The 25,494-nt window shown below is 41.2% G+C and overlaps 1 protein-coding gene across 5 annotated transcripts in view; it reads left to right on the top strand.

Annotated features, from left to right (window-relative positions):
- The window catches only part of kalrna (kalirin RhoGEF kinase a), a 60,040-nt gene that overhangs the window by 3,497 nt on the left and 31,049 nt on the right, over window positions 1–25,494 (top strand). For 4 of the 5 annotated variants that reach the window (XM_037280589.1, XM_037280588.1, XM_037280590.1 and 1 more), the window contains exons 2-29: window positions 9,933–10,007; window positions 10,587–10,701; window positions 11,817–12,009; window positions 12,092–12,265; window positions 12,339–12,422; window positions 12,583–12,714; window positions 12,862–12,984; window positions 13,141–13,263; window positions 13,335–13,526; window positions 13,699–13,830; window positions 14,509–14,607; window positions 15,185–15,316; window positions 17,902–18,024; window positions 18,710–18,901; window positions 19,143–19,312; window positions 19,545–19,719; window positions 20,314–20,575; window positions 20,721–20,887; window positions 21,575–21,694; window positions 21,987–22,055; window positions 22,665–22,814; window positions 22,890–23,039; window positions 23,189–23,303; window positions 23,523–23,638; window positions 23,771–23,893; window positions 24,684–24,866; window positions 24,938–25,059; window positions 25,275–25,341. In XM_037280589.1, coding sequence (XP_037136484.1) covers window positions 9,933–10,007; window positions 10,587–10,701; window positions 11,817–12,009; window positions 12,092–12,265; window positions 12,339–12,422; window positions 12,583–12,714; window positions 12,862–12,984; window positions 13,141–13,263; window positions 13,335–13,526; window positions 13,699–13,830; window positions 14,509–14,607; window positions 15,185–15,316; window positions 17,902–18,024; window positions 18,710–18,901; window positions 19,143–19,312; window positions 19,545–19,719; window positions 20,314–20,575; window positions 20,721–20,887; window positions 21,575–21,694; window positions 21,987–22,055; window positions 22,665–22,814; window positions 22,890–23,039; window positions 23,189–23,303; window positions 23,523–23,638; window positions 23,771–23,893; window positions 24,684–24,866; window positions 24,938–25,059; window positions 25,275–25,341 — 3,878 coding nt within the window. Of the gene's footprint in view, window positions 1–9,932; window positions 10,008–10,586; window positions 10,702–11,655; window positions 11,691–11,816; window positions 12,010–12,091; window positions 12,266–12,338; window positions 12,423–12,582; window positions 12,715–12,861; window positions 12,985–13,140; window positions 13,264–13,334; window positions 13,527–13,698; window positions 13,831–14,508; window positions 14,608–15,184; window positions 15,317–17,901; window positions 18,025–18,709; window positions 18,902–19,142; window positions 19,313–19,544; window positions 19,720–20,313; window positions 20,576–20,720; window positions 20,888–21,574; window positions 21,695–21,986; window positions 22,056–22,664; window positions 22,815–22,889; window positions 23,040–23,188; window positions 23,304–23,522; window positions 23,639–23,770; window positions 23,894–24,683; window positions 24,867–24,937; window positions 25,060–25,274; window positions 25,342–25,494 lie in introns of those variants that run through there. The other variant, XM_037280591.1, reaches the window with a different exon arrangement.

Raw genomic sequence — 25,494 nt, 5'->3', positions numbered from 1 at the left:
TATTGATTTACAAAGAAGCAAAGAACCGGGTGATAGTTGTCTCTTTGCCGACAATTTGTCTTCATCTTTTATGAGGTTACTGGCTTTTTAAAGATAAATATTTGGTACCCCGGCTGTCAACGTTGAAAGAAAAACGCTGCACCTCACGTTGTCCGCCAATTGGCTAGTAAGACCAACGATGGGGGCTGCGGCTGCTTCATCACGCTGAGTGTCTTCTCGTCGTCAGGGCTGAGATGAAGTCATCAGTCTTAAATTCACCTCAGATGGGACATTTTAACGATTGAGTGATCTATTTCATCGTAGGTTATCAATAAACTACAACCGAATATCCATATCTGTACGACACAACAAGTGTTCTCATTGATTTATTTGGAACGCCCAGTGTGATTTCAGTACTTGTTGTAAATGACACTTCAACATGATGCCGACATTGTTGCTCCGTTTACCTTAAGTTTATTCACATGCCAACAAGCAGTACCGCTGCGCAGTGCAAATAAATTGTGTGCGCCTGGTGAACAGACACACACGGCCGAGTAATCAGTAATCCGTTCATTGACTTGGATTCACACACACATAAAGGATATTACGTTCCTCCATCTTTCAGCCAGATGAAAGTTCAATGTAAAGCGAATGGGGGAGGGAGTGTGTGACAATGTAATTTATTTGGGAAAAGGTTGCGGGGGATTCATATTGCTAATAAAACTCCCACTGAGGGCCCAGCGTCCAATTGGTGGGGTCAATTTAATCAATTAGTAAGTTCATGTCAATGAATTCAAGCGTGCCGGGTGTGACAAAGACTTTTGTTTCCACACACGGCTACAAGATCAGGTCAGGAATAGATAACTATAAATCAGTTTAAATGACAATATATTTTTGAACCCTTGAAATGAATGGAAGTAGAAATCTGTTCCAGGGTAAAACTGTCACCACACTCGCCATTCCATAAGGGTTCCGTTTAGACATTGGCAAATAAATGCATCAACTTCTACAAGCCATTTTACAGCTCTGATACTGCCTCAGAGGAGAGAAAATTCAGATCTCCTTTTACCCCCATGCCAATACTATGTAACTGCCACTCTTCCTTTTAAGAGCAGCACAAAATTGGAAAAATGTCGGCTTCTACAGACAACGTAAAAGCCTCTGTTACGTTTACCTTGAAGATAAAATGTCATTGCAATGATTTCCTGGAAAATCGCTCGCCTCCCTTCCCGTGTCGATGCCGTTTATGCTTGCCAGAGGAAAAACAGCGTCTTTTACAGACGGGGTCATGTGATCCAATCACTTCCTGTTCAGGGTCAAAATGTCCACTGGCAGGCCGCCGCCCTGATTCCTGAGTCATGTCGAGGACACTCACGGGGAGGTGCTACCGAACTGTGATTTATCTGTGTGCATGCGTGTGTGCGTGTGCTGTCATCACAAACAATGCGGTGGTGCTGAGGAGAGAGCGGGGAATCCCTCCCTCCATCATTCCCTTTGTCTCTCGCCTACTCATCCACTGGCAGATGGGTGTGAAGAAGTGTGTGTGTTTGTGTGAAGCAGACACAAGTGCTTCTTATTTGGATTAGCCCTTATTACCCACCGGGGGACGAGTGAGAGTGTTAAATAGATAAATACAAAGAGCTGACTTCCTCTTCCTCCCCCTCCTTCTTCTCTTTGTCTCCTGACGAGCCATAAAAGCTTCCTTCTCTCCACACACACACACATGCAGCCATATGGGGTGTACGCGTGGACTGGTGTGACGAGCATCTGTTTTCAATGTAATCGATCACAAAGAAATCTGGTGTGTGTGCATGTGTGTTTGTGCTTTACTAGCTGGTTAGCAGTGCTAGCTGATAGGAATTGATGATATTAACTGCGGTGAGCAGGTGTGCCCGCATGTGACCTATGTCACAGGGGGCTTTTATTTTGATTGACAGCTAATGGATAAAAGCCTCACATGATTAAATCAACCTTCAACTCCAAAGTAAACACAGCGGCACCTTGGGATGCCACTGACCTGACCTACATTTTAGAGATAAGCGCTGTCTTTCGGCTGACTTTTCGCATTGACTTGGCCACCGGTGTCAAACACAAGGCCCGGGGGCCGGATCCGACCCGCCGCATCATTTTATGTGGCCCGCAAAGGCAACTCGTGTGTCTACTCAATGTTTCTTGTTAATATACCAAAATTATAAATTGTCTTCCCTTATAATAACAGTGAGATATTGCAACATTATTTTAAAACCCCACTTTGAAAATAAATGAGAAAATTGTTTTTTTATGCTGGGTTCTGTAGTGTGTATGCAATAATAGTCATTAATGGCCCCACAAGGGAAACCATAACTACAATGTGACCCGCAACATAAAATGAGTTTGACACCCCTGATTCTAGGCCTTAAACAATGATATCTTTCTATATTTTTGGAGCTACTGATGGATTAAGGAGAAATGAGCTTCCAGGATCAAACTAGCAAGGGAGCAAAGAGAGGGAAAAAAATACTGCTTATTGATTCTTTAATGAATTTTGGATGAGCATCATTAAATCATCAAACGGTGAGACGACGTTGCCAGAATATGTCGAAGATCACAGCGTAATTGCACTTTCCTCGACCTGCTCATAGCCCGTATTAATGTTTCCACTTGCGCTCGCTCTGTTCTATTAATACGCTACACCCAGCCAGGTTCTGTCCGCTCAATTACAGCCTGACACATATGTTCCTCTGCATGTGTATGTTGGCTCAGGGTGACAGTGCTTTCATTCCAAATCAAAGGCAGGATTACAAAGAAATGAAGCCAAGAGAAAAAAGGTAGGAAAAGGCTGAGTTACATGACAACACGAAGGCAAACAGTTGAAAAGGAAATCGCTACGAGTGTTGAACTGATCCCAGATGATTCATTCATTCCACCAATAACTGTTGTTTTGAAAATGAATGAAAATGAGTTTGTTTTAAAAATGCTGCGGTATGATGCTGCAAAATGATGTTATCATGGAGCGCTGGCCAGCCGTCACACACACACACGCAGACACACACATATGCACTTCTATTGCATCATATTGACATCACAGTCAATGTTCTGTACACCCCTAATGAGCCATATTCACATCTTATTTAATGGTCACTGCATCTCTAATGTGGCGTTTTCAACTCATATGTAATATCTATACAGCTATATCAATTACACAATATTAATCAAAATCATAACTGATGTCGAGCCATCTATTTTCTATACCATTAATCATCATAGGGCTGGCTAGGCAATCGCAGGCTTGTATAGAGATGAAAGAATTGACCTTCGTGTTCACATTCTACAGCCACTAATGGTACGGAGGGGTATTACAACTCTCGCATGCGCAGAAGGTTCCGTATTTTCCACACTATAAGGCGCACCTAAAAACCTCCGATTGTCTCAAAAGCCGACAGTGCGCCTTATAATCAGGTGCGCCTTATGTATGGACCAATATTGAGCCACTACAGCAGGCGTGTCCAAAGTCCGGCCCGCGGGCCAAATGTTTATATCTTATATATGGACAAAGTTTTAAAATGGAAGGTGCGCCTTATAATCCGGTGCGCCTTATAGTGCGGAAAATACGGTACTTAATGGTCAACGTCATTGTCTGTTGTGGTGTGTTTTCGTCAGTCGCCGGTCACATTTGGCTGATGTCGCATGATGAACCCCCAAACCTCCAGATTGTAAGGCAGACATACTAAGTCATACTTTGTCAACTTGGTGCCCCATAACACACATAATTTTTGTAATATTTAACACCTTATCTGTAATACATACTGTAGAAAGTACTGTACATCGCAACAAAGTGTAAGCAAAGGACAAGACACGGGTTGTGTAGTTGTGTACAGTTCTTTCATGTCAAACTTTTGGAAAGCACATACAGCAATTTGGCAATCTGTGCACTCCATGGTGGAATAAACCTGGAACAAATTCAATGTGCATCCAAGCAGAACGAGTGATTCAGCTGTATCTTTGACTTTGATTTTACAGATCAAAACCATCTAGGAACTTTGAACGTCCGTCACCTCCGCATGCACCCTAAACTGCCACTGTCCTTTATTCACGCATCCACACGCGCACATTCCAGGTTTGACCACGGCGTCTATGTTTTTCCTCTCCATTGCCAGCTGCTGTCTGCTCACTGAAAGCGGATCTAGCGGGTGAGAGACATAGAAGCAAAAAGAGCGTGTGAGTAAGAGCAAGAGAGGGAATTTCATCTGATAGCTGCAACACGTGTTCCATGTTTTAATGTTTACTTCCTCTAGGAAGGCACCTATATAGCGTCCTCTTGACCTCTGACCTCGGCGCTTAATTAAGCCCACATGTGTGTACCCAGTGAACGCTTGTGAACACATTCTATGTGGAGAAGTCACATTCAAAAATGATTTTCTATTTTACGATATCACAGGATTTTTCTCGTTCATCCCAAGTATAAAACGTTGAATACTGACTGATCACTGTGGGAGCACTCTGATAGATTTGTGTGTGTGTGTGTGTGTGTTTGTGTTGTGCTGAGTCAGCAGCATCCAGATGGTATCTCTGTGTGTGGTTGGAGCATCGTACAAATGACTTCACCCTGCACCCTCAAAGCACCACACTCCCACCATCGACTATTAACGCTTGATGTGATTGGCTCAAGCTGAATGACTCACTCGCTTGTCAACGATAAGAAGAATGGCGTGACGCACGCATGATATAAAAAGTTGGAGTGTTGTTTGTGGTCTGCAATTAGGGAAAGCGTGTCACTGCATGGATGCCAACCTTGAGGGTTTAATAGAAGGAAAAAAGCATTGTTATTTTTTGCCAATGAATCGATGGATAAAGAACAAATAGCAGAAGTGCTAAGTGTTTGTCCTTCAGCCACAAGCTACTCTTAGCAAATACTTAGCTCAAATTCTGGCCAGTTTACGTCATCGCTAGCGATAAGTGCTTGGCTGTAGGTCAAATTTGTTTGGAATGGAATTAGTTTAACATGAATACCAGTGCAGCGTGGAGAAAAAGGAGCGCAGCGCAAACGCAACTCCTCGCTTCTTCCAGACTCTTCAGATCAAGGCAAATGATAACAAATTGTGTTTTATAGGATAATAACTCAGACTGCTTCAACTTTTACTGTTACGCTTTTCTGAAAGATTTAAAATGTTGTATAAAACATCACACACAAAAAGTAAGGACATTTGTGTTTGGTAGATTATTTCTTGGTTGTAACAGTGTTTCTTGGCAATCAATTAGAAAAGCCTGTTAATGCCTTTTTGTGAGGAACAGCAGTAATGTACCATTACAGATACCTTAGATTGATACCAAAAATAAATATATCATTGATGCCAGACATCAGATACGTACTGTATATCATTGTTACCATGGTTAAATAACATTGATTGACACCATCGACCAATGCTTTCCATTGTTTCTGCAGTAAATTTGGGACCAGGGTGTGATGCAAGCACTTAAGTCTTACAAGCACTGTTTCGCTTTGTCATGTGTCCACATGCGTGTGTGTGTGTGTGTGTGTGAGATCAGTGTGTGGTTTGTGTTTTGAAGAAGAGTGATGGATGTGGTTTTCCTCTGCAGGGAAAACTGAAGCCAAGACCATTAAGTGTGGGGGGGTGGTACGCGTGTGTGTGTGTTTGTGTGTGTGGCAGGAAACTGTCACACTGAGCTTGAAGCATTTAAAATACATGCACATTTGTAATATGTTATAATATTTAAGAAATGAATGATCCTGCATGGCGGTATCCATTTGGTTTCTTGGGACGAAGACCACTGTCATCACCATAGAGGAATTCTGATTCATTATCATGCAAAAATATGCACTAAATACCTCCCATCACTTTGAATTTCACCACATGGAAAATTTTCTCAACTGTGACTTGATTCAGAGGCATTTTTGAAAAAAAAAAGTATTAGAAACAGCTTTCAATGTAATGCAAACCATGCACAATAAGAGTTCTCAGTAAAGTGGAACCTCGAAAGCATAATGTCACCTTTGCGTTATACCTTCATCATTTAAAGTCAGGGCTGACTTCACAAAGAATGAACTGTGGCCATAGATAGCAACTTCAATTGCACTTCATTTACATTTGCAATTTGATCCATCTTATCCTATTCGCAAAGGATATTGTAAGTAGGTCTGGTGTGTTCACCCCCACAATGGCGCAAACAACCCTTTCAACCGAGAAAAATACGAACGTATAGAAAATTCCGTCCATTAGATTAAGAATTTGACTGTGGTTTGTGTTTGATTTGCGTTGGGCTAGCAAATAGGGCCTTAAAAGCACAATACTGTAGACCTATTTTCCTTATTTTATTCCATTTATTTATTTTTTTTATTGAAAGCAGTAATATACAAACAACATGGCGTATCACGAGCAATGATCACAAAATGTAAGGCACAAGGCACACAGTACCCAACAAATTTCACCCATCACCAATAGGTAAACCTTATTTTTATTTACAAATTACATTACCATTTTTTTTAACAAAGGCTGAATAATAGATTATTGGCATTTCCATTTGTTTCAATACGATTTTTATTTTATTTTTATGAGCACGGTCACCGAAGGAATTAAACTAATATTTTAAGACACGGCTGTACTGTTAAGTAACCAGTTTCCAATGTACTGATAAGAATAAGAAGATGATACTGAAGGTATGTTAATGTTGTCTTTAATTATACACATCTACAATTGTGTTGTTATAAATAATTTACTTTTTTTCCATACTCTGTGTCTGAGCTAAAGGACACTCGACAGGAGGCCAAGGCCAGCTGTGCCGCAACATGTGCTATCGTCTGACTCTAACACCTCAAATTATTATTATACTTGTATATACATATACTGTATATTTATGAATATGTATATAATTTTTATATAATAAAGATGGTAATTAGCAGCATAGAGTGACACGACATTTTAATTCTAATATACATATTGGTAAGTTTCCTGGTGAACATAATGAGTGACACAGTTTTGCATTCTTGCACGTCAACAGAGTCTCTGATTCAGTAGGCCACCTCCTGTCACCGTGGCAACACACAAGTTCTGGCAGCCGGTTGTCGTGGCAGCTGTTTCCAGGCTACGCGCTGCCTCACCTGTCGACCTCTAAAGACATGTAGACACTCACGCACCCACATGCACACACATGCACACATACACACGAATGGGGGTCTGATGGTATTATTCCTTTGTGTCCCAGGCAAAACGTTCACAGATTAAAAATTGAGATGACACGACATGCACACACACTCACAAACACGCACCTACTTACAATTTTGTAGTCCAAGCGTCATCAATGTGCTGATATCACGTGAACAGAATTTGAAAGCTGACCCCCTGATGCATTATGGTTGTGTATGTGTGTGTGTGCGTGCTTGTGTGTGTGTCTGTGCATGCGCGTGCTTGTAAGTGGTGAGGGGGTGTCAGTGTTAATGACTCTAGCAGGACTGCGTGTCAACCTTTAACATGGACCTGTCTGGAAACATTAAGTGAGTGTGTGCATGTGTGTCTACGCGACTGTGGGTGCCTGTGTGAGTGGGTGTAGTAGTAGTAGTAGCTACCGTGACCTTCACCCTGGAGTTTGTCATGTGACGAGCCAGCGACAACATAAATCCAACACACGCACACTCACTTAAAGCACACACATATGCTGTATACTCTCTGCCACAATATTAGGTACACCAACACTGCCTTATGACCTTTTATGTAGTTAAGCTAATTCAAATATAAACATACGTTTCATCATGCAGGGGCAAACCGGCAAAGCAGAGGCCCATAAAAAAAAATCTGCACAGGGTTGGTTCCTGTTGTTGACATCTGACCTTATACTGACAGGTCAAACATACTTCAAACATACACATGTATGATAGTTTTGTATTCATGTCTACTCATCAAAACAGCCACTTTGATAAACTTTTTCACTTTTTTTTTTTAGTTCAGTGACTGTCAGCATCTTTCAGTATTACTCCAAGGGAATCCTTACTGACTGAGGGAAGATTGACACGTTCGTTGTTGTTGGCGCAATGGTAGCCACCACTTTAAATCTGCAAAATGTCAGTGGTTATTGATCAGTCAGTGCAATTGCAGTGCTGCTCCTGTTGAATTTAACTAATACGTCACACTTGACTGCAGTTAAGTCCAAGGTCAGATCACATTCGTTTTTTTCTGCCGGTCACAGTCCTGATGCTAATGCGCCTTGACTGAAGCAGACCTAATCTGTATTCCCTCCCTTCCTGGCATGTAAATGAGGTGAGTGTGAATGTCTATTTGGACCAGTCATTCATTCACGCTTATTAGGCTCTTATTCATTAACGTGAAAAAGTCACAGCATTTCTTCTAAGCTTGTTCCTAAGTGATATCTGAAGGCTAAAAAGAAACCAAACCAGAATTATTTACTCATCTAAACCTTCCCCACTAAGCCTTGTTTTGTTTCACATCCATATGCTGCTGCAATCACGTCTGCAATGTATGGCTACTGTGTACGCATGCATAAATGGAAAAAACACCTGCTGGATTGAAATTGTGCATATGAGACAGAAAGGGAAAACAAAAACTGTTGAAAAAAACCCCAAAAACGAGCCAGTAAGACCAAAAAGGTTTCATGAGGGTTTTAAACACACTGCTGATAAAATAAGAGAGATATATGGCAGCGGAAACGGTAGCCTTGACATGAAAGCAACATTTTGGTCATTCTTATCCTGAGGGAGAAGTGTCAGGAAGTGTGTATTTCAGTTTACTTCACTTCCTGATGTGAAAAACTTTCACAGTCAAAGCAAGTCGCAAGCTCACCATTTTTTTTTTTCATCCATCAATATTATTGCAGCTTTTTATTGTGGTGAATAACTTGGGAAGCACTTATAGAAACACTCAGCACAACCAGCTGCTCCTCTGCCTGCGCCTGTCCAGCAAAAGTGCAAGGCTATCATTCCGTTTCACATTACAACCATTATTAATGTTGAACAGATTTAATATTTACGAGTTTCAACGGACTGCTGAGGATAAATCTCTCTTTGCACACCCAACATAGCAAGATAATCACTCAGATTGATCTGGAGACCAATTCGACCAGATCATAGGTATGTATTTTCCCTTGGGTAGGAGGGATGCTTTCGGAAATGCCCTCCAAGTGCGTTCTGCTTCACTCTGACTGTTCGGAAACTGTGAAAAGTGCCATTTGGCTATTTAGAGTGTTCCCCTAAAGGAGAATATGTGTTGCACAAAGTACCGGAACTGTTAATTTTGATATTGAAATGAAGTCATAACATTTGTGTTATTCCCAGTTTCCTTCCTGAGAATATTCAATGTTGTGTCTTTTTGTTTTCTTTTCCTCTCATTCACTTCTTCATCTCTCAACACAAAAAAATAGAAAAAGCAAAAACCCACAAAATTGGCTTAACTCATCATTAACGTGCATGCAAAGAACTTGCCAAATTCTTTCATTGTCTTTAGCGGTATGAAAGTATTGTGACCATGCTAGCTAACAAATATAAAGCGGTAAAAATATTTTAATGTGTCAAGTCAAGTGCGGGCTGTAGCGAGAATTCCATCTTTTAATCCAAACGGGGATTTAAAAACATTCATCTTTCGCACAGCTGGAGTCAGACATTCGGTCACATTCCCCCACAGCCCGTGAGAGAAAATTAAAATCTTGAGAAAGTGCAAAATGATGTTGGATTACAAACCACATTCTGTGTGCAGAACTGTCCCGCAAGTGCTGAAGTTTCAAGTGTTCCAGTTATGAAATACAAAAATGTTATTTGAAAGGCAAGAAGAAGAAGCAGCACAGGAACACATTTTCCACCGCAATTTCAGAAAGCGCTTGTGTCAGCGTGCGGCTCCATGTTTTTCCCTCGCAGGAATGTTGATCTGATAATTGGATTAATTATAAAATCATAAAGCTCCACTGACTGTCTCTTTCTGCTCTTTTTTTTTTTCTTCTCCGTGTTGCTGCAGGGTCTCTGAGGACTGAAGGCATCAAAGCGTCTGATGTTCTGCCTGTCTTGAAGGAGAAAGTCGCCTTTGTGTCCGGTGAGTGTCGGAGAAATCAGCACCCGGCCACCCCTTAAGCTACCAGAGAAATTTAATAAAAAAATATATAATTGTCTCTTTGCAAATTTAGTAGGCAGTGTACCTTAGAAAATGACATCCATTACATCAGTGATACAAGTTTAAAATGTTTCACAATGGAAACACAAAATGGAACAAAATGTACTTTTTTGGTGAAAAGGCTTTTTGTGTGCTAACTATAGTAGACAAATGGGCCTACAGAAAAAAAAAAATCATTAGCATTCTCCCTCCCTGAAGGATTTGCCCAGACAGGAAACAGCTCGGGAAACTCATCCAGGGCGCTTAACACCCCAAACATATGACTTATGTGAAATTCTCGCATCTGGCAGGCGTTAGACACGAGCGTGTGCCAAAACAAGCAGATGCGTAAAGCGCCTCGCCGCACTCGCCACTCAGCTGACCCAAACGCGATTTGCACGCTGAGCTTTGTGGCTCCTTAAGACCGGGGCACATCTAAATGGTTTCTGTTGTGTGTCGTGCTTTGTTTTACACAATAAACATTTGTGTGAATCCTGAAGCTAAATGTTTGTTTGGGCGCAGGTGGGCGGGACAAACGAGGAGGACCCATCTTGACGTTTCCTGCACGAAGCAACCACGACCGAATAAAACAGGAGGACCTGAGGAGGCTGGTCACATATTTGTCTACTGTTCCCAGGTAGGAACACAGAAAGACACTCATATTATCAGAAAAAAATAATAATAAATGCATCGACTAGAGGGAATTGCGCCAAATGGAAGGAGGATGAAGTGGCCGGTGGAGCGCTTGATGGTGGAATCAAAGCAGCAGATGGAGCAATGTGTTTGATTTGCATCAGCATGAAAGCGCTCCAGTGTTTGCAGCAGACTCTTGTACACACGCTGTGTCACTTTCAAGCCTATTTAGCACCCTGGCTAGCCCGAACAGTCCAACAATCCTACAAGGCGGAATAAAGACAAGAAACAACCAAAAAGCACATGTACAAACTGTGTTGACATCTAGTCTTTGGCAAGTAGCTCAGGTTTCTGCAGCCGTATTTAATGTTCAGTGTCCCGCTACTATATTTAATGGTCTATGTACTGGTAATGTACCGTAAATACATCATGTTTAATTGTCTATGCACCTATGTATCATTTTAACAGTCTGTCTAGCACTGAAAATTCACTATAATTCTGATTTCTAATTGTTTGGTTGGTTGGGATTTACAGTATGTGCTTTTATACATCATCAATTGGTGTTGTCGGTCATGTCAGATTCTCTGCTGACACGGCCGTCGCCATTCTGCCTCCTTACACTAGAAACTTAAACCAGATCAGGATTTAGCACTTTGAGGTTTCTTTGAAATGTAAAGTGCATTATAAATAACATTTATTATTATTATTATCAAACTTTAGCCACCAAACAGGAGTGGCTGTGTACACATATACATGCAAAGTAATGTTTTTTTTCATTTCCAAAAAAAAAAAAAGTCCTCTCAACCTCTGTAGCTGGTGAGAAGGAGCAAAAGTGGCCTGTAATTGGTCGTATTCTTCCATAGCAGTCACGCTGTGCTAATCCAACAGCAGTTTCTATGGCGACTTGGCGAACCTTAAATTTCCCCGAGGCAGATGACATGAATTTCCATGAAGAATGACTCCCGTTGGTAACATGTGGACTCAAAATGAATTGTGAGTCTTGCTAGCAAACATGACAAAGCAATTTTCATTCAGATGTTCGTTTCACAGACCGAATGAGAAAAGTCAGCAAATCTTTCGGAGCATCTGATGTCCTAACAAACTTACTCTTGACTTTAGCGAGGATGTGTGCAAAAGAGGCTTCACTGTCATCATTGACATGCGGGGCTCCAAGTGGGAGCTAATCAAGCCTCTGCTGAAGACGCTGCAGGAGTTTTTCCCCGTCGAGATCTGCGTGGCGCTCATCATCAAACCGGACAATTTCTGGCAGAAGCAGAAAACTAACTTCGGCAGTGCAAAGTTCTCCTTTGAAGTGAGTGGTCTCGTTGAATATGAGAACTGACACCGCTCAAGAGAATCACCTGCTGAGGGCTTTCCAAATTGCTTCCCACTAGACCAGCATGGTGTCAGTGGAAGGTCTGGCCAAGTTGGTGGATCCTTCGCAGCTGACGGATGACTTTGAAGGCTCCCTGGATTACAACCACGAGGAGTGGATGGACCTGAGAGTCTCCTTGGAGGAGTTCATGTCCAACGCGGTTCATCTCCTGGCCCGATTGGAGGATTTGCAGGTGGGATGATGATACTGAATTGATGAACAGATGGAATTACAAAATGTATGAAATATTTTGCTTCCTGTCAAAGGAGGTATTGTCCAAGAAAGAATTTCCCTCCGATGTCGAAGGATCCCGTCGGCTTATAGAAGAGCACACGCAGCTGAAAAAGAAGGTGAGCACCATCACCATGCTACAAAATTGCCTTGTGAAGAAACTTATGTTGTTATTCCGCTCGACTAAAGCGTTCCTCAACTTTGGTTTTGCTTGGCCCGTTTGTCAATATCGCCTTCATTTATGAGATGCTAATTGTTTTTCCACCAATTCTGCTGGAGGTCTTGAAGGCTCCCGTGGAAGATCTGGACCGGGAAGGCCAGCGCTTGCTACAGTGTATTCGATGTAGTGACGGTTACTCGGGAAGAAGCTGCATCTCCGGCTCTGCTGACTTCCAAAGCCTCGTGCCCAAGGTAACCTCTGAACGGAGCACCGGTGAAATATTACTGCGACTGTTGACACCCCATTCGGTAGAGATGGATAGCGAGATGAAGGGATATATTATTCATTTTGTGAGGTAAATTAGATAACACAGAAAAATGTGTATGCATATATAACAGGTGGCCAGTCTGCTGGACAAGCTTCACTCCACTAGGCAACATCTCCATCAAATGTGGCATGTCCGCAAGCTGAAGTTGGACCAGTGTTTCCAGTTACGACTCTTTGAACAGGACGCAGAGAAAGTATGGAAATACTTAAAAACACTTTTATTCTAGGTGGAGCTTAGAAAATGTTTTCATTTTCATGCCTCTATAAACCAGCAGTCCACACACAGCTGGCCTTATAAGAGAAGTGAGGAGATGTTCGCTGTTAGCTATAATCACGCTTTCTATATGCAGATGTTTGACTGGATCAGGCACAACAAGGAATTGTTCCTGCAGAGCCATACTGAGATCGGCCGAGCGTACCAACACGCGGCCGAGCTACAGACGCAACATAACCACTTTGCCATGAACTCAATGGTAGTCAGATACGCTCCATCAGTGTTACCCACTGCAGAGACGCCATATTGCTCCATTTTCCTCTCCTCTAGAATGCTTACGTGAACATCAACAGGATCATGTCGGTAGCGAGTCGCTTGGCGGAGGCGGGACACTACGCCTCCACGCAGATTAAACAGATATCAAGTCAACTGGATCTGGACTGGAAAAGCTTTGCCGCCGCTCTAGATGAACGCTCTACCATCCTTGCTATGTCTGCTGTTTTCCACCAAAAAGCCGAACAGGTGAGCAGAACAAAAGAAAAATCCTAGATGTTGTGCAATAGTATTCTCTGGTTTTGATTCTGCATTTAAAAAAAGACACAGAAGAACAAAAATTCAATTTGTAGGTGAGAACAAAAAAAAAAAAAAAGACAATTGATCTAATGAGGAGTTTTCTAAAAACTCTTTTGTGCAGTTCTTGTCAGAGGTGGAGGCATGGTGCAAGGTCTGCAGTGAGGGGGGGCTCCCAACCGAGATGCAAGAGCTGGAGCTGGCCATCCACCGCCACCAAAGCCTCTATGAGCAGGTCACACAGGCTTACACTGAGGTAAAAAGCATCAGAACCAAAACCACAGCCAGAAAGGCCCAGAAGGCAGCAACAATTTCTGTTGTCAGATGAGAAGAAAGTCATTTTAATTGAAGGCTATTAAATCCAAAAGGGCTCTCACGAAAAAACAAGAACAAGTGTTTTTGTAGAAAAATCACAATATTTTATAAAGTATATTTATACTGCATGGCGGAGGTTGTACCTCTCTTGGTAACCGAAAAGTACTATGTGCATAACCGGCAATTTTGATTGGCCGCACTGTTGCTACGGCTGTAATTGGATATTAGAGCCAAACTAGACGGTTGGCAAATCATGAAATGGAATTGCAGAAGCCCGCACGCTGCGTGACACTGCAGAAGATTGAGTTCAGTGGAGCTTGAATGTGTTGCTTGGTGTGTGGCAGGCGTAATTGTCAGAAAATTGAAATGTTCTTTCACTAAATGGCATTAGGTCAGAGGAACCTGTTGCGAATAATAGCTTTGTGTTCAACTAAACAGACCCAGATTTTATTCTGAGAATTTGGGAGTGAATTGAGACAAGATCATTATTCTTTCAATAGAAATAATTATTGTGATGCTTTTGTTTTGTTTTGTGTCATGAGCTATTTCTAATAAAACAATGCGTGCCTTTGCATCACTTCTTTCTGGTCATTAATTTTCCCTCTTTTTTTCTATCCAGGTAAGTCAGGATGGAAAAGCTCTACTGGATGTCCTCCAAAGACCTCTCAGTCCCGGCAACTCAGAGTCTCTTACAGCTACTGCCAACTACTCCAAAGCGGTTAGTAACGTCAACCAAAGCCAAACGTTCCTGCATCGAATTGTACAGCTTTATAGAATACCCACCAAAGGTTGCTGGGTCACAGAATGTTGTCAAGAATTTTTACAAAATGTTCCTTTGGAAGTTGAATGAATGAATGAATGAATGAATGAATGAATGAATGAATGAATGAATGAATGAATGAATGAACGAACGAACGAACGAACGAACGAACGAACGAATTAATTGTTTCAAACATGTAAACTATACATCAATAAATCAAATGAAGAAAAATAAACTAAAAAACAAAAACAAGGTGAAAGTCATTAAAATTATTAATTAATTAATTAATAAAAAAATTAATTATAAAAATGAATATTTATTAAATTATGGTAGGTACAAACAGAATACAATATACTGCACAAAAGTTCTATCAAAGAATTAATGAAGATTTTAACCATAAAATCATAAACTAAACTAGATTATTTGACATGAGCAGACATACATGCAGATTTCCTTCCAAATGTTACACCTGGCATGTGTCTCAGTTTTGCCGCTTTGATTAATGCGACTACATTTTTTTTTTTTTAATGTGTAGGTTCATTGTATACTGGATGTGGTGCATGAAGTACTTCACCATCAGCGCCGTCTGGAGAACATTTGGCAGCACCGAAAGGTCCGACTGCATCAGAGACTGCAGCTGTGTGTGTTTCAGCAAGACGTTCAACAGGTACACAGCACACACACACACACACACACATAAATGTACATGCGCGCACACATACTTATGCACTTAGTAAGTGAAAACAATACAAAACAAAGAAGGGAGACTATTTCTTGAAGCCGCAGTGGAGCGTGTCATCCTGTGGCGACATGTGTTTCTCATCAAATCTCTTCATCCGTCCATTTCCCAAAACCCGGAAAACTTCTCAGATCCGAGTGGATCGTTGCTCCGCTGGCACTGCCGCTGATGCTTCGGCAGATAAATGAGCCATGGAAACATGTCTGAAGTAGAGGCGATGTCATTTTAAAACCACGATAAAAAATGGGCCACTCTCAAAGGATGCCCAGATACATGTGCAAAAGTACTGCGACTAATTCCTTAATAAATTGGATTAATCAATCAGAGGTTTCCATTCACTTCCCCCCACAAACACAAATATTTCCAGCCTCCCCAAGGTCCAAAAGGTTTAGTCCTCGCAAGAAATGTACTAACAGGCTGTCAAGTGCATGGCAAAGCAACAGGTGGTGCTGCTATAGCCAACACGGCAACTAAAACTATAAACCGCAATCCAAAGACCTAAATCTATTTCTGGATAAGGCGCTCTGAAAAACTACGCTGTATCCAGTAAAAGACTTGTGGAACGATAAATGACTCTTGTGCATCACACAATAAACACAAGCTATACAAGTAGTAATAAAATAGGAGAATAAAAAATTATTCATCAATAAAAAAAGCTATTACATTATGACATCAGGGGGTTTTGCTGCCAAGTAGCAAAAACAAAAAAAGGTTTTAATTGATCTGATACATGTTTTTCATGTAAATAAAACCCACAGAAATGTAGTTTTGTTTTCATAATCCTCTTCTCCATTTCAGTGATACATAGTGAACAATGATCTGCTTCCAACTTTGTGGGAACAGTTCAGAGCAGGCCAATCTATCCAAACTAACAATAAGTCAAACAGTCTTGAGTGGAGTTCTTCAGGGAACTGTTTGTGGTCCATTTGTTTTCTGTAAAATTTCAACTTCTCTCATCCAACATCAACAAGTCAAACTAGATCTTTCATTGGTGCCAGTGACCTACCAAATGAGAGAGGGGGGGGGGGGGTCCTACAGACATCCTAAGTAACAATTGAACACAATTTTGAGTGGCGTTCCTCAGGGATGAATTTTAGGTCCATTCATATTTCAAGATCTTATGGATGAATGTCACTACTTCTAACTTTTATGGAACTTGATAGAAGACCAGGAATGTTTTTCCTTTTCATGTTGTGACATTCTTCCAATGGAAGTTGACATTTCTGCCTTAGATGCATTTTTGTTGCTGTTAATCTGCATGTCAAATTTCGTAAGGTCAGTAGGCTTCTGAATTGGCATACTGCAGTCGTTTTACAATAATGCTACTTGGGGATGCACAAATCTCCGTAGCGGAGATAAAACATTTTGACTGCATTTTTCACAGAAAGTTTGAAAATCTTAAAAAAAAGTAAAGAAACGGAGATCATTCATCAACAACTTTAAGTTATCAATTAGAAAATTCCTATCCACATCTGAGGGCGGCTTATGAAGTCCCGGAGGAAAGGAGGACACGAGCGAAACACCGAACAAAGAAGAGATCACATCGGCGGGGGCAGTAAATTCAGCGGGAGTTCACAATTTGGCCAAAAACAGCCGTTTCGTATCAGCGGCTACGAGGCCCCCGAGACGCCCGTTGAACGAGCGCTGCCTGGCGTAGAGGCACGCACGTGGAAAGTGCAGCACGCTTCCAACGGCAAATAAATCAGAGCTGAACGGCAAGTGATGTTTCCACTCGAGAGAGGAAGACACACAAGCAAAGGTGGAGCTGCAGTACATGAGGTGTGCAGTTTGATTTGGCATGTACGACCTTCAACCAACCTTGTGCTTCCCCACACAAATCATTTCAAAAAGAGCCGATGACAAGTTCATGTGCGTTTACACTCATTGCTCATATTCATCTTGCAACATTTTGCTTGTTATGGATCGGGTTACTCGCCAAGTGTGACGCACAGCCGTGACCTTTAACCTTACTATTCAAAATTGCACGAGTGGCTTTACTTACAAACGCCTTAATTGAACATTTTTTTTCAGTGACGAGCTGCCACTTGTCTTTTTTCTTTTGCTTTGTGCCAAAAATTGAGTCATGGGCAAGATACGCCGGCGCTCCAGTAAAGAGAAAATGGGACAACCAGTCAAACACACAAAATGAAAACGTTATTTATTTACTGTACCAAATATCATTCCCAATATATCTATTAAAAAATAAATGTAGTTACTAAGAAAAATATTAATCAAAGGTAGTGATTTTTCACAATAGAGTTGAAAGATTTAACAGCCAGGTTGCAAATGCTGCATTTCCCATTTGAGGTGTCAAAATCAATATTAATTCAATGAATCCCCGATTTAAAAAAAAAAAAAACTTAAAAGTAACTTAAACATGAGTAACACATTACACAGTGACATTGTAAATAAACATAGTACTTTCAATTACATGTGACGAGTAATCTGTCATGTATTCCATTTCGGGTAGAAGTGATTTGCCTGCCTAAAAAATTAAATTCTCTCCCCGTCAGGTGATGGACTGGATCGAAAACCACGGCGAAGCTTTCCTCAGCAAGCACACGGGAGTGGGAAAGTCTCTTCATCGAGCTCGTGCCCTGCAGAAACGACACGACGACTTTGAGGACGTTGCTCAGGTTGAACGTTGTTCTCTGAAAAAATATTTCGCTTTTTGGAAAGCCCCACCGGATCCATTCCATTTGTTGGTTTAATCAAATATTCATTATTGTGGTTGGTGTCCCAATGCACCGCTTTAATGTAAAATTTATTTGTATCTCGCATCATGACGACCATTTTCCCTGCACACAGAAATCACACAATCCTCCATCACTTTTTGGCGGCTTTTTGTAATCACATGACGTGGATGGTTATCCATTTTCAATAATCCTTCAACCCCCAAAACCAAAGTACAAAGTATTAATCGCCTGTAAATTATAATCTTTATCTTCGGACTAATCCTCTCCCTACACGCGGGAATATCCAGACGTTGAAGATGGCGAGACGTGATGTGTATTGAAAGAGGGAGGAGAGAAACTATGGCAGCTGTGATGGTGCATACTTAGCAAATCAGAACCACATTATCATTCATTTGAATCCTGAGAGATTTGAACGTTAATCTCTTTTGCGGCACATAGAGGGAGAAATGTTATAGTTGACAAATGGGAATGAATATAATAATGCATAATGTTGATGAAGAGAAATGCATCAAAGAAATAGTTTTTTTTTCGCAGTTCCCTAAAGACAACATCTGAGGCTACTAAATTGTGACATTTCACAAAATCGTCATCATTTACAATAATGATTTTACGTTTCCTTTTCCAGAACACGTATACTAATGCAGACAAGCTATTGGAGGCGGCCGAGCAGCTGGCCCAAACGGGCGAGTGCGACCCGGAGGAGATCTATAAGGCGGCGCGCCACCTGGAAGTTCGAATCCAAGACTTTGTGCGCCGTGTTGAGCACAGGAAACTGCTGCTTGATATGTCTGTGTCCTTCCACACGCACACTAAAGAGGTGAAACCATCGTCAAAACCTCAACTTTATAGGCAAGGAGTAGATTCAAAAAAATGAATCGGAAACGTGGGAAAGATTTAACCAAATCGAACTGAATCTTAACATTTTAAATGTAAATTGAACTGAACAGCATGATGCGAAGGACTCGAGTTTGACGAACTATAGCCATAAATAAAGTGTACAAAGTACTGATAGTTTTCTGTAACATTGGTGTTCCTCACTGCCTTGTTTTCCGGTCCAGCTGTGGTCTTGGATGGAGGAACTCCAAAAGCAGCTGCTGGATGACGTGAGCTGCGACTCTGTAGATTCGGTGCAGACGCTCATTCAGCAGTTCCAGCAGCAGCAGACAGCCACTTTGGAAGCCACGCTCAATGTCATTAAGGAGGGGGAGGAGCTTATGCAGCAGCTCAGGTAATATCTTAAGAAACCGGGAATGGATATATTAGCGGCAGCACGGTAGGGCACTGGTTAGCACGGCCGCTTCACAGTTCAGAGGTGTAAAGTTTGATTCCGGCTCCGGAGCTCCTGTGTGGAGTTTGCATGTTCTCCTCACAAATGAATGAATGAATTAAACAAAGTTATATAGTGGGGATGAAATCAACGAAAGAGTTCACCATGTTAGCCTTTCTTGTTTCCCCTGCAGAGATGCTGCCATGTCCACCAATAAGACGCCACACTGCAGTTCCATCGCTCACATTCAGGGCGTGCTGCAGCAATTGGATGAGGCCCAGGGCCAGATGGAGGAGCTGTTCCATGAACGCAAAATCAAACTCGACATATTCCTCCAGCTACGCGTCTTCGAGCAGTATACCATAGAGGTAACCATCCCAATCTTTGGCTTTTTAAAGTTTCGCATGTAAATGTAGAAGTGTTAGTTTTGCACCTTTTCTTGATATTTAAAATCTGCAAAATCATTTTTGGCATCACTGTAGTTCAGTTCAAATTGTTGTCCATAATTTGTGTTTGTAAAACACCAAAGATTTTCCTCTACAAGTAAATCATCATTTTAAATATAAATTATATCTAAAAATGATTCAAATGTGAATTGAAAAGTAGAACATAATCTGATAAGATAATATTTTAATGTTAAACTGAATTAAAGTTAAAAATAAATATAGGTAGAATAGAAAAATAATAAAAATGTCAGATCCAACCATTTTTAAAGCATTCAGTAGAATTTGTGTTTTATTTATTCTTTATTAAAAACATTTTTGTCATATTTTCAGCATTTGTTTTACATTTGAGTAAAAATTAAGATTTTTTTTAAATATTATTGTTGTTATTGTTGTTAACATTATTTTTAAATGTATTGTTCGTATAGTTTTTCTTCTTTTTAATATAAACAGCGTATTTTGCAACAAACTTCTTCTTGCTTTTTTTAATCTTACCAATACAACGATCCTGTTGCTCAGGTGACGGCCGAGTTAGACGCCTGGAACGAGGACCTCTCTCGACAGCTAAACGATGCGGGACGCTCGAGCGGGAGCGGCAGCAGTAGTGGCGGGAGCGGAGGGAGCAGCGGCGCTTCCTCGGGTGGAGCGGAGGACATTGGCCTGGCTGAGCAGAGGCTGAAGAGGCATGCTGAGAGGAAGGCAGCCATGAACAACATGACCTATGAAGTCATGCAGCAGGGCCAGGACTTGCACCAGTACATCATGGAGGTGCAGGCCTCAGGTAAGCTCTTCAGTTCTTTTGCATGACTGTCCTTTGAATTACCTTGGTCATTGGCTGGAAGCATTATCAGATTGATATCCAATATCTACTGGATACTCCTACAAAAAATATCCCTTTCAGTTATTTTAACACTTGTGTCTGCCAGGCATTGAGCTGACTGGGGAGAAGGACATGGACTTAGCCTCTCAGGTTCAGGAGCTGCTGGAGTTCCTCCATGAGAAACAACAGGAAGTGGAGCTCAGTGCTCAACATACGCATGCTAGACTGGAGCAGAACCTGCAACTGCGTCACTTGCAGGCTGAGGTCAAACAGGTACATGCATCTCTTGAGTGGTTGTCTAATTGAATGGCACTGTAAAGTTAATATGTTCATTTGTACTTTGCCATAAAAAAAAAAAAGGTAGCTGTGGCTTTATAAATATGCGACAATCTCCGATAGGAAGCCCGTGGTCGCTGTTTCCGTTGCAGATGGAGGCAACTGAATTATTGAAGAGCTTTTATGGCGCTGCTAATAAACACGCCGCTGCCTTTGCTTGATGCGCTTCTGCGAACCGTGATCTAAATTCCTGACAAAGTAGTTTCCTCTGTGAACATACAACTGTGAGGGGACAAATGAAAACGCTCATGCTAAAATAAGCAAGCTTGGTAGCATATGTATGTTGCTCCAAAACATGTATGTACCTTTCAACATTAATTTTGCCATCAAAGATTTGCAAGTTACCGTCTTTTGTTGTCCCTGTCCTAGGAACGTGAACGCAGGCATCAAATTTAAAGTGAGAGAATATTTGCAAAGACATCTTGTCTTTGGAGTTTATTCAAACGGATACAGCCTCAAACGATTTGCAAGTCAATTGCATTCGATTTTTTTCATTATGTTTTATTCATTGATACAATAACATGCCATTTAGTACCTTATTAGTCAATTTTGAGCAGAGGAAAAAAATTAGAGCGCTCTTGCAGATGACATCACTTATCATCATCTCCTCTTGGTACCCTCGAGGTGCTTGGATGGATCCGTAATGGCGAGTCCATGTTGAACGCCAGCATGGTGAATGCCAGCTCGTTGTCTGAAGCAGAGCAGCTGCAGAGGGAGCACGAACAGTTCCAGATGGCCATAGAAGTATGCACACACACGCGCACACACACATATCTACAAAACACCCACACACACAGATGCAAAAAAAAGTGCCGGCAACTGCCAGTCTCACTGTACTCGAGCAATAATTGTTTCTGCATGTTTTCAACAGTAGCAGATGTCATACACCCACGTACTCTTTTGAACTTAAACGCACACACATTCACACAACCGCGCACGCGTCAGTCATAACAATAGGGAGACAAATAATATCTTCCTCTGTTTCAATTAATTCACTAACAAGCCTTTTCCCATTGTCCCTTCTATTCTCCTTTAGTCTCTCTTCCATGCTAACTCCCTTCAGAAGACCCATCAGAGTGCTCTGCAGGTCCAGCAGAAAGCAGAGGTAAGCTTCTAACTAACTAACATTTACTATAAAGGGAAAATTATAATGCAATATCATTTATTTTTTATTTTTTTATGTTCTATTGTACTATGGAGTTATCATTTTCCGTATTTTTACTTTTTCCTTGTATTTCTTTTAATGTTCGAAATAAACAAAACAAACAAACAATAACTAACTAACTAACTAACTAACTAACTAACTAACTAAATATCTAACTAAACTAAAATGAAAAGCATAAACGAGAACTGTGCACTCACTCTGAATTCTTGAATATTTTGATTTCTGAATAATAAGAAAAAAAAGTGAAATTTGGAAATTCATGCTTCAATGCATCTTTGCTCCTAATAGATCTTTTTGCTTTTAGGTTGATAAGAATAAGGTGCACTGTAGGGAGCAAGTGGTGGCATTAAGCTTTTTTTATTTGAACTTTTGTCACCGCTACTTTTCCTGAACCAGTGAATTAAGAAATCCTTAAATTATAATGCCTTGACATTTGTACTATGCATTGTTACTTTTTTAAATAAGGTCATTGGTCAATTGATTTGTAATTTCTCATGAGATCAGCTCAGTTTGTAGTACAAAAAATCAGTTTGGCCTCCCTTGTTTTAGATGATGCTTCAGGCCGGCCACTATGACCCAGAAGACATTCGTAACTGCGCTGAGAAAGTGGCCGTCCACTGGCAGCAGCTGATGCTTAAGATGGAGGACCGCCTGAAGCTCGTCAACGCATCCGTGGCCTTCTACAAGACGTCCGAACAGGTACGCACGCATCGTCGCAGGTGACTGACTAACTTATAGCAGCATCGCTAATGTGATTGCCGTGGCCGTAACCAGGTTTGCAGCGTGTTAGAGAGCCTGGAACAGGAATACCGACGGGATGAGGACTGGTGCGGAACTCACGAAAAAGTGGGAACGCCGGCCGACTGTGACCACCTCGTACCTCTGATCAGTAAACACCTAGAGCAGAAAGAAGCTTTCCTCAAGGTCAGTCCACTCCTCACATTTCTCTGTAGTCAAGATAACATGACATAGCATGAAATGAATTTGACATACTGTAATAATAAAATCTGTTGTAACTATGATATGTATGAAAAATATATTAGCTTTTTAATCTTCATGTTCTTAATTGTCAGGCGTGCACACTGGCCCGGAGGAACGCTGAGGTTTTCCTCAAGTACATCCACAGGAACAACGTGAGCATGCCAGGAGCTGCCAGTCATGCCAGAGGGCCCGAGCAGCAGGTTAAAGGTAGAACATTCGAGATGGAATCTGCCTACACAAGTTTAGAATACACGGATAGCAAAAAAAAACCAATAGAAATACATCCGGATGAAAAGTACATAAGTGAAACAGCATACACAAGAGAGTTGGCAAAAAGCCCTTTTTTTGTGTTAAATCCAGAAAACCAGCATTGTTGTAAAATATAGGAAATGGACCAAGGCAAGACTCCATGATTTCTACTTTCAGCTATTCTCAATGAGCTGCTGCAGAGGGAGAACAGAGTCCTGCACTTCTGGACTCTGAAGAAGAGAAGACTGGACCAATGTCAGCAGTATCTCGTCTTTGAACGTAGCGCCAAGCAGGTGTGTGCGTTTTGTGTGCGTGTGCGAGCTTTGAGCGAAAGTCCTGCACTAAAGAGACATCTGGTGAATTTTATGATGGGAAAAACTTTTTAAAGCCACATAATAAATAATGATGTGCCTGTGTGTGCGCAGGCCCTAGAATGGATCCAGGAGACAGGTGAGGTTTACCTGGCTACACATGTGTCATCTGGTGACAGCAGCAAGGAAACACAACAGCTCCTCAATGATCATCATCACTTTCGCCTCACTGCCAAGGTACATTGTGTGTGTGTCATTTTATTAGGTACTCCTTCACATCTGATCGAATGAGATACATTCAAAAAGAGAACAATGTTGGTTGTCTGCCACCGTATTTGTTTCTCAAGGCGATATATGACCACGGGATGACATACTGGGAGCTGGTTCTCATATTTGGGGTCACCCTTATTTAGTTGAGGTCAAGCAGCTTTCCATGTGATGCAGTGCAGCTGTACACCAACTACAATAATAAGCAAAGTTTAGAAACAGTCATGACAGTTTTATAGCCAACAAAGCATGGAAGCAAAATAAAGTGGAGTTCAATATTACAATGGAGGACGATAAAAAAGTGTAAATTAAGAGATGCCATTGTAATTTATAGAAAGGAGTACTAGGGCCACTCGTTTTTTTTATTTTTTTTTATTACGAAGCTACAACAACATACTCACAGTCATTAACCAAAATAAAACAAAACACAACCACCACACTGAATGTTGCAACAAAAAGTCCAGGGTATGCATATTAGACAAAATATTTATTGTATATATAGTATATATATATATATATATATATATATATATATGTATACGCTATAAATGTTTTATTTGATTTTTTTGTTTATCCCAACATTTTGCCAATTACTGAACTTTTAGTGCACCCATCTTAGAGATCCTTGCATTACAGCGTAGTTGCTCTACCTAGTGGTGAAGTTGAAAATATGTATGTCAGGAGATATTATTTTGCTCCAAGTTTAGATCCCAAATACCAAAAAAACTGCGAGTTAATAATTATGTGCTCGTTTAACTAGCAAACAAAGGAGAAGGTGAAGCTCCTTATCCAGCTGGCCGACAACTTGGTGGAGAAAGGCCACGTCCACGTTGTGGAGCTGAAGCGATGGGTGAGCACGGTAGATCGCCGCTACCGAGACTTCTCCTTGCGGATGGCCAAGTATCAGGAGAGCCTGGAGAAGAGCCTGGGCGTCTCCTCCGAGGTGGGAATATTTTCACGATCACACTCGTCATATATTTACATGTTGAGTCATATTTTCTTCATCATCGTCAGGACAACAAGGACCTTGAGTTGGATATTATTCCTGCCAGCTTGTCAGACGACCCCGAGATCAAACTGCGGGAGCCCAACGATGAGGTCAATGAGGAGAAAAGGAAGTCGGCGAGGAAGAAAGAGTGAGTACAACAAACCAGAGTGACGAGTCTGCATTTTTGCTGCAAAACACAACACAAATTGAGCTTGGTTGACTTCTTAAATTAACCTGTTGCATTTCGCAGAATGAACCCAAAAACCTTTGTCTCGTCTCACAAAATTATATTTTTTTTCAACATTTGTTTTTTGAAATTTCAGTTTTGATATTTAATATTTTGTAAAAACTGTCTTTCTTTAGGTTCATCATGGCCGAGCTCCTGCAGACAGAGAAGACCTACGTCAGAGATCTCCAGGAATGTCTGGAGGTGAGAAAACTAGCCTGCAGCCTTCAAATCGCAGTGGGGGGGGGGATAAAAACATGTTCCAGTATGGGTGAGAAATCTCCTGCCACTTTTAAAAATAACATCGCTCTGGCTAATCGAAATTTGATGCAAATTACATACATGGAGAAAATCCCG

Source organism: Syngnathus acus, chromosome 21 (genome assembly GCF_901709675.1).
Source record: "Syngnathus acus chromosome 21, fSynAcu1.2, whole genome shotgun sequence".
NCBI classification, from domain to species: Eukaryota; Metazoa; Chordata; class Actinopteri; order Syngnathiformes; family Syngnathidae; genus Syngnathus; species Syngnathus acus.
The sequence above is the reverse complement of the archived record's forward strand: the minus strand, read 5'-3'. Positions and strand labels throughout refer to the sequence as shown.